The 9680-nt window shown below is 35.4% G+C and overlaps 1 protein-coding gene across 1 annotated transcript; it reads left to right on the top strand.

Moving 5' to 3' along the window:
- The first annotated feature begins 5962 nt into the window (after positions 1–5962).
- LOC126655867 (uncharacterized) lies at positions 5963–8845 on the top strand. Its single transcript, XM_050350209.2, has 2 exons — positions 5963–6554; positions 8315–8845. The coding sequence occupies exons 1-2, from the start codon at positions 6272–6274 to the stop codon at positions 8683–8685; spliced, it is 654 nt and encodes a 217-aa protein (XP_050206166.1). The 5' UTR covers positions 5963–6271; the 3' UTR covers positions 8686–8845.
- Positions 8846–9680: the final 835 nt, after the last annotated feature.

Raw genomic sequence — 9680 nt, 5'->3', positions numbered from 1 at the left:
ACTACTTATCAATTGTAAAGTCCATATATTAAGTAAATAACCATAAAACACGAGATACAATTCTAAAAATTATTCGCAATTCCTTTTCTTTCTCTCTCTCGAAGGTGTCCCTCAACTAAGGCTTTTCTCTTTCTTTTATAGAGATTCGTGGCCTTAGGTCTGTAAGATGCTCCTCCATTATTAAAATCTTGTGATCCAAGCTATGTGCTTCAATTTAGAAGTTTGTAAGGTATAGTAGCTGGCAGGGACCCTCTTGTCTTGAGTGATAGCTGTCTGAAATTTTTCTTGTAGTGGACTGAATAATTTGGTGTGGGTGGCTGGCGTAAGGGCCAATGTCATGTGTTCAATTATGTTTGTAAATGATAAGGCTGCACTCTATGTGGATTGCCCGGTGTTCCATATAGGTAGCGTCCTTTTTTATCTTTTGTCGTTTTATATATATATATATATATATATATATATATATATATATATATATATATATATATATATATATATATATATATATATATATATATATATATAGCAAACTATGCATATAAATGGTAGAGCCTATATCCTTTTGGAAACAAGAGAGAGAGAGAAACTAAAGCGATCATTATTATTATTGTCTCCTACATTTATTATAGGTTCGATTGTGATGATGCAGACGAACTGGGCCTAGTCCAAAATAGTTGCTACATGATTGTAAAGTATTCCTTTTCGCTTTTGACTTGGGGCTAGAAAAGTCTGGGCATGAGACTTTTAGGCCAAACATGTCGAGGTTGTTGGATTTGTAATGTTGAACATGGACTCTCTTAACTAGTTATGTATCACAGATTGAGAACATATATTGATAGTCTTGTACTTATCCCACCATTAATTTTGAATTTTCGAGTCAGAATGATAAGAGCATTGAGTTTATGTTGTAGTCAAAGTACCAAGGCAAAACCTAATGAGTAAACAATTTTGAATAGAAGTGGAAAAGGCTGGAAAATATATTTTTCTTCGTCTGTTGGTTTGTAAGTGGTGCAAAAATAGTCATATGTATTTTGGGCTGGGGGAAGGAGAATTTCTGGATGACCCCAAAATAATCCACCATTGTGAAATCAATTTGAAACACTTGTTCTCGTCAAAATGGATAACCAAGAGTGACTTCTCCCAAAATTTTATATAAGAAATGAATTGGACTAGACATGCTAATAGTCCCAATAATTTTAAAATTTGTAATGTGTTTGGGTAGTTTGGAAAAAATATGGAACAATTTCGGTTTTATTAAATCTTGACCCCATTGACTTAGAGACAAGATTTTTTGTGTTTTGCAGGTTGGATATGCAGGGTCTTGATGGATCTTATCTGCAAAGTAAAAAATGTTTGAAAGCAGTTGACTTTATCACTTTCAAAATCATTTGGTAGTAGAACTAAGGTTTTTGTAAATTCTATAATTTAAAATACCAGCTCTTTGGAAAAATATTTTGTACTGCCATGAGGGGGTTTTTATGAAAAAAGTCACTCTCCATGGTTAGTACATTTTGAAGATTTGTTTCAAAAATACTGAGAAACCGATTTTGTGTCTTGCTGACTTAAAACAATTTGAGAAGATTGTGTTGAGTTACTTTGTAAATTGTTTTGAGAAGCAATGTTTTACAATCAAATACTTTCTCTTTGTTCGTAAAAATGGGTCCAGATGTTATACCTAATGTTTCTGTCGGTGCTGGTTGGGATGTAAGATTTTGTAATACCAGTAATATTTTCTAACAATTTGGAAAGAGATGTCACTCAGTCTTAGATAGCTGTAGAACTAGGATGAGTACTTGAAGAAGAATTTTATTATGATTTGCTCTTCGACGACCATATGAATCTAGGATTTGATTGATTTTTGATGTGATGTTTATAGAGGGTAATTTTAAGGGTTTTTGTCCTTACTCTTTTTGAGAGACAGCATGACCTATTTTGTAAGAACTCTCTAGTTAGGAAGATTGAGATGAAATTAATATCTCCTTTCATATATTTTATATCAAAATCAAAAATACTCAAAAAAATACTCAAAAGAACATATCTGGTCTGTTCTTCAAAGAACAGACGCCGGAGCTGCACCAGCTCTTCTTCTCCGACGAGGAATAGCTCGCCGGAAATTTGAAAAAAAAAATTGAATTTTTTGAAAAAAAGGCCCCTAGATCAATATTTAAGTATGATTAATTAGAGTAATAATAAATAATTAGAAACTCACTCTCCAATTAAGGTTCCAAGTCAGTGTATGGGGGGTTTTTAAGACGGTTTTGCCAAGTTCAGGGTAAAAGTGATCCGGTTTCGCTAATTTGGACGTTTTTGATACTTTATTCCAAGTTTAGGGGGTAAAGTGATCCTTTGTTCATTGGTTGATGATAGGAGTAAAATACTCCTATCTTTAGGATGTCTTTTCGTATGCTTTTATATGCATTCACCTTGTTTTTCATTGGAATTGTATACCTTATAGAGGGTGTGTATGTTTCAGGGAATCAAGAGCATTACGGAGAGTTTTGAGGCCGGAATAATGGAAAATGAGCGGAAGCGGAAGTCAAGCGCGAAAGGAGCTAAAGCCGGAAGCAAGCGACGTGATTCCCCCCCCCCCTTTGTTAAGAGGTGTCTCGAATCGAGACACCCCACTTATATGTGTGTCTCGATTCGAGACACTAGAAAAGGAGAAGCAGAATTGTATGCGAGATGTGTCTCGAATCGAGACACATCCATAAGTTGTGTGTCTCGATTCGAGACAAGAAGAAAAGAGGGGATTTCAGCTTTTGGACTTTTCCTTATTGGGCCAAACATCCAAGATTGGGCTGTACTTTATTCCTTGTTTTGGGTAGTATTATTTAAGGACACCTTATTTTCCTTTTTAGGGTTATGCACTAGATTTAAATTTGTAGCCCCCATTTCCTTTTACTATTCTCAGCTTTTTGAATTACATTTGTTCTTAGTGCTATTTTGAGTTTTATGTTATGGATTGAAGATTATTATTATTAATAGAAGATTGTTGGTTCCTTATTATTGTTCTTCATTATCTCTTTTATGCTTGGATCTTCAATTATTGCAAGGTAATTAATCTCTAAACTATGTTTACTCCTAATGCTTACTTATTAGTTATTGCTATGATGTTTGTGATGAGTAGCTAAATCTTTAGTTTAGGGGTTGTTGATGAAGTTCGGTTGTGATTAGTTGACTAGGGTTTGATTTGGGTATTAGGGTTTGTAGTGATTTGTATGCTTAATGGCCAGGATAGATTGATCTCCTAATCCTAGGTTAAGAGGGTAATTAATTAGGCGAGAGTCACTTAATAACCCGGAATTAGCAAATCACTTAATTAGGGCCTAATCACGCGAGAGCGGTTTAGGGCTTAATCGGTTTTAGGTTAAACTTCGTGATTGGATTAAATTGGTATAATCGAAATCTAATTACGCGAGAGCGATTTAGATTTCGGGGTATTAATTTAATTATAATTAGTTCTAATTGCGGACTCGAGAGAGCGGATTAGGCATTTTAGAAAAACTTGACCCAAACTAATTACCAAATCAACCCCGGTTAGCTAGAACGTTTCAAATCGATTTAACAACCTCTAAACGCCTTTTACCTATTGTTTTATCCCGTTTATTATTTAATTGCTTTAGTTTTTAATTGCTTCAAGTGTTAATTTCACTAGTTTTAAATTCCGTAATCATTACTATAATTCCAATCGATCGTTGCTTTCCGAATTGAATTTCCAAATACGTGTTTGCTCACTTTAAACCTCTTGTCTTCGTGAGATCGATTCCGTATTTCCGGATTACTACAAGTTAGTATTTTTGCTAACAGTTGACTCTAGAAGTTTGGTCAGAGGTTGATTCTAGAGGTTTGACCAGAGGTTTATTCTAGAAGTTTGGCAGAGGTTGATTTTAGAGGTTGACTCTAGAGGTTTGGCTATAGGTTGATTTCAGAGGTTGGCCAAGATGTTCAGAAACATATTAATGAAATTAAGATTGAAAAAAAATAAAAAAATTACCGCTGATTTTAGAGCCACTGTGTATAAAGATTGCAAGCTACTGGGCGAAGCGTTGGCTGGGTTGGCTGGCGAGATATTTGCTGTAGCAGCTGGGCGATGGCGAGCGACCTTCTACCGCTGACGATGGCGAGCAACCTGTTGCCACTGATGGAAGCAAAGGAGAACCACGATGCTGCTGTTGGGTCGCCAGAATCGTCGCACGTCATGGGAGTTGTGTTGTGGATGGTGTGAAGGCTGTCGTTGGAGCTGAGTGAGAAGAGCTGGAGGTTGCTGCTGCCGCTGTGAAAGCTTGGAGAGCGCGAGACGAGGCGGCTGCCTGGCTGCTGACTGCCGGCAATGTGGTGGTAGCCGGAGTTGGTGGATTTTATTTAACTAAGCTAGACAAATCTTAGGGATCGATGCTTGGTGGATTGAGAGAAAAATTGATTTAAAATTTTTGGAGATTAAGATTTGCTAGGTTTTGGAGAAGAAGGAGTGAAACTCTCTTGACCTTCTAAAATCTCTAAAAGAAAATAATTTTGCTTAAAGAAAATATATAAATGGCTTTATTCCTAAAAAGCCAATTATATAGGGAGCATTGTTTGCACCAAAATTAAAAATATGGCCAAAAGGCTATAAAAGCCCATATTCTTTTAAAAGATACGAAAAAGCTACCGTGAATAATTGGCTAAGATTTTACCAAAGATAATTTTAGAGGTTTATTTCAGAGGTTTTGACCAAAATTTGACCAAAGATAATTTCAGAGGTTTATTTCAGAGGTTTTGAGCAAGATTTGACCAAATATAATTTCAGAGGTTGATTTCAGTAGTTTTGGCTAAGATTTGACCAAAAATAATTTCAGAGGTTTATTTTCAGAGGTTGATTAGTTTGACTTCAGAAGTTGATTTCCATAGGTTAATTTCTAGAGGTTAATTTCCAGAGGTCGGCTTCAGGAGTTAATTTCTAAAAGTTGATTTCCAGAGGTTGACTACTCCAGAAGTTTAATTTTAGAGGTTGACTCTAGAAGTTAATTTCCAAAAGTTGACTCAATCTATTTCAGAGGTTGATTTTAGATGATTGATTTCAGAGATTGATTTCAGAAGTTGACGAGTTGTTTCTAGAAGTTTCAGAAGGTCTAAGTCTATTTTCAGAAGGTTAAGCCCATGTTTAAAATTGCCACTAAATTATGTTTTAAATGGCCCATAAGCCCAAAAAGGTTATTTTCAGAAGATTAGAGGTCAAAAAGCACGTGCAGAAGCAACAATAGACACGATTGGCAGTTTTTAAAGGTGGGAAAGAACTGTGCAGTTGAAAGATAAAGCAGCAGTTTTCAAGTGACAAAATCTATAAATAAGACAAGAGCAGGAAGAGAAAAAGTCCCGATCAAATCCAACAAAAACCAGGCCAAAGGCAAAAACACACAAACACTCTGTATTCTCAACTATCAATCAGTAAAGAACTTTACGATTGAATTTATTTGTTTTCATTCAAGTTCTCAGCATTACTTTTTGGTGTACTTGTAATAAGGTTAACCAAACCCCAATCGCTCTTTAAGAAGTTAAGTTCACAATTTGGAATCTACTTCCTGGCACGCCCGCATTCCCACTTGTTGTTACGGTTTTCACAAAAACGCAAAACGCCAGTAACAATAAGAAATACATATTTAAATATTGCTGATATATTGACACTCACTGATGCGTGATTGACGCGCTTTTCTGATGCGCATTTCAAACGCCTTTCTGGAATATTTAATGTGTATCTCAATTATTTTTTTGGTATTTAATTTTGAGTTACTGGATGTAAACCAAATAAAATTAATTTTTTTACAGAAAATAAACTAAAAAATAAACATTGTCTAGTTTTGATTTATTGATTTTTTGAAAAAAACAAATTGAGTAATCTTACTGTTAATTTAACTTTTTTGAGAAAAAAATAAATAATTATTTGGACCGTAACTTTTGAATTTATTTGGTTGAAGTGATTGGTTTGTTTGTCTGTCTTTTAACAGTGATAGTAGGCGTTGCTATCTCTGACGAAAACTCAGAGCAGAATTCAATCTTGTATTTTCTGCCGACAATTTTAGCCGAAGAAACCGAGCAGAGCAATAATTTCAATTTTGAAAAAGTTTCTCAATTTCATCTAACCGCTGAATTTTCAATTCAAATTCTTTGCAGCCCCACAAACCCTCCACGTGTTGAAACCTTTCATCTTTCGAATTTACAGAGTTACAAAACCCTAATCAATCACTGAGCTCATCTTCAACCAAACAAAAAATAATAATCTTCCACAGATATCAGTATGATACACCTGCTTTATACAGTAATTTTTGGAGAAATGGGGTTGATTTTAACCCTATTGTTCAAAACCCCTTTGAGAAAGCTGGTGATTATGATTTTGGATGGTTTGAAGAGAGGGAGAGGTCCGGTTATGGTTAAAACAGTTGGTGGGACTGTGTTTGCTGTGTTTTTGTCGAGTGTTTACAGTATGGTGAATATCCAAAACCGGACTGATGAAATGGGTGCTGTTAATCCTACTGATCAGGTTCTCATGTCTAAGCATATGCTTGAAGCCTCTCTCATGGGTAATCAAAAAGTTTACTTCTTTTACAATTTTGATTGCTTGTTTTTCCACTAATTTTTGGCGCTTTTAAGTGTTAACAAGGGTCTAAGACTCCCACGGGTTTGGTCTAGTGGTTGGGCGCCAAGGTCGCAGGTTCAAATCCGGCTACACCCTTTCTGACAAAATGGAGTGGTAGAGGCTGGGCTGCTGCCCACCATATCCCGGGGTTTGACAGTCATCCTAGGATTTGGCTCAGCGGAGTGAGTCCTTGTCACCAAAAAACAAAACAAGGGTCTAAGACAGCACTGTGTCTTTTAGAAGCTTTAGCTTGTAGACAAGTGGATAATTGTGTGTTTAGCTTGTGTCCATTTCTATGTTCAGTTATTGTTGTCCTTAAATTATGATTAAGACACCATCTCCTTGTCGTCTATATAGAAGTTTTATAGCACTGGATTTTGATAATAGGACTTGTTGACATTCAAGTGCTTAACTTGAGTTTCTGAACCCTAATGGTTAGGTTCATGCTTCATGCTTGATGCTTCATGAAATTTTAATCATGTGCTAGTTTCTTGTTCTGAAACTAGACGTTAAACTAAATTGATAGCTGATAAAACCAATGGTAAGTGCATTTGATATTTCTCCTGGAGAAGATTGCTTTTGATATTTGTGAACTATTCTTCTGGATTCAGGTTTATTTTCTTGTGTCTAGAACATAATTTGGTCAGAGAGACATCCAAATAAAACTAAGAACTGAGTTTTCTGTATGGTTTCTACCATAAATATTTCATCAATCTGCATGGTTTTCATCTTGAGTTGATTCAAAAATGACATAAAAGCTGTGATTTCAGATTCTAATATTGTTTAACTGCATACAAAAAAGACTCAAAAAGGCATTCTTGCAAGAGATATTATATCTAAAGAATCAGAGTGATCCAAATTGTGATTTTTATCACTTCTAATAAAGTTTGATACTGTTACCAAATGGACAAATTTTGTAGATTGAACTGCTTATACTGGTGCCTCTTAAACTATCAGAACTTCTCATCTGATCTGTGCAGTGACTCTGACCTATCATTCATCCATTCCAGTTTGAGAATGTTTTCATAGATGATTTTAAGTGAATGACATGCTTGTTGATATGTTCTGTTCAATGTTATGTGTATACTTGAACAATTGATGGTGATAGTGTATTGTTAGATGTGTCATGTTGTTCCTTTGGCTTATATAGACAGCAGGGAAATCTGCAGTTTAGGCACCTTTTAGAGGATTGTCATTCTAGGATTTTCTATTAGGATGCACGCACATGACATTATTTTACTTCAAATTTGGGTTACTGATACTTTCTTATGATCTATTGCCTATTTATTATGCAGTGCAAGAAATCAGAGCATACATTTGAATTTTGTGCAAAATTCTAAAGTGCTTGATCAATTTCAGTATTTGCTGCTGATGTTTTAAGTGCACTGTCTTGTTTGTCTTCTCTCTTCAAGTGTCTGATTAAAGTTGGTGCCTCAAAATATTTGAATATGTATAGGCACTTGATTTATTTTTTTATTTGAATACCAGAAAAACAAGGGTTGGCATGCGCACTGAAGTCTTGAAAACTTGTCAATTTTTTTGTTTCCTGTAATATGGATACTGCTATATCTTGTTGCATGCGGTCTCTTACTTAATTGCCAGCACTATCACTTGGACTAGTTATTTTCTTCTCAACCTCAACCTATGCATGTCAAAATTATTGTTAAACGTTCAGTATTTAATTTGACAAACAATTTCATGCAGGATTTGTTCTGTTCTTGGCATTGATGATAGACAGATTGCACCATTACATTAGAGAGCTGCGTATGCTCAGGAAGACAATGGAGGCTGCTAAGAAACAGAGCCGGGGAATTGATGATGGAAAAAATGTGGAGGCCAAGGCGCTGACTGAGGAGATTAAGACCCTCCAACATAAAATACAAAATCTAGAATATGAAGTCGAGGCAAAGTCAAAGGAGGCAAAGGCTGTGGGAACCGAAGTGGAGGCTTTGCGAAAACAGTCTGAAGGATTGCTTATCGAGTATGATCGCTTGCTCGAGGACAATCAAAACCTGAGGAACCAGTTGGAGTCTATGGATCAAATGCAGTCAGAGTCTGATGGCAAGAACAAGTGAGCAAGTAATTATCTAATCCAAATTTCCCTTTTTACTTAATATGCAGTAAAGTTATATGAATTCTGATTTTGGAAAGATGAGACAGCTTTAGAGTTGAAGTTGGTTCATTGTAGAGTTGTATGAATATGATGGCACCATTTTAAGTTAGAAAATTTCTCAAGCATCAGGCCATCATTATGTTTTATGTGCAGTTTAACTCATAAGCATTTTCTATGCATTAGTCTACATGCTTTTAGTAGGGGTGTGCATTCGGTTCAAACCAAACCAAAATTCACCTCTTTTCTAAAACCAAACTGATACTCCGTGTGTAATTTTTTTAACTGAAACGAACCGGCGGTTTTTCTGTTGGTATGAATTGAAACTTGACTGAATTTTTTGTATGTCCAACCGAACAGAACTAGAAAACCGAATTTGTTATAATATCGAACCAAACCGGATTTGGATGCTCGGTTTTTTGGTTTCAGAGGATTTCTGCTCACCCGTACCTTTTAGGTTCCTAACATTTGTCTGGTCTTATAATCAAGTTCGAGTTCTCATTTTTAATCAGTATATAATTTACCAAATATCACGGAAAATGGTAATTGGTCCCTTTCAAAACTTGATGGTGAAAGATGCACGTGTCAGTCGGGCAATGGATTAATTATTTTCCCTCTTCCAACAGAATATTTACCAAATATGTTTAGCTATAGCTTCGAAAGTATCAATGAAATTAAATTACTATATGACTAGTGTGGATATGTTATTATTCTTTAACATTTAAATGATGCTTTAGTTGTCTGGTTTGTGTGTACACATGAAACTAGATAATGCATGTAGCAGTAGACTTGCTCTGATTGTAATTGGTATTTATTTTGATGAAAAAGAGAGGGAACATAAAAACTAAAGTGGAATCACTAAATCTTTGGCAAAAAGCATATTTGGACTCCTGCATTTGTTCACTTGTGGCATTGAATCCCAATATTTTTATTTGTCAACATTGAGTCCCTACACTTTCA

Source organism: Mercurialis annua, linkage group LG7 (assembly GCF_937616625.2).
Source record: "Mercurialis annua linkage group LG7, ddMerAnnu1.2, whole genome shotgun sequence".
NCBI classification, from domain to species: domain Eukaryota; kingdom Viridiplantae; phylum Streptophyta; class Magnoliopsida; order Malpighiales; family Euphorbiaceae; genus Mercurialis; species Mercurialis annua.
The sequence above is the reverse complement of the archived record's forward strand: the minus strand, read 5'-3'. Positions and strand labels throughout refer to the sequence as shown.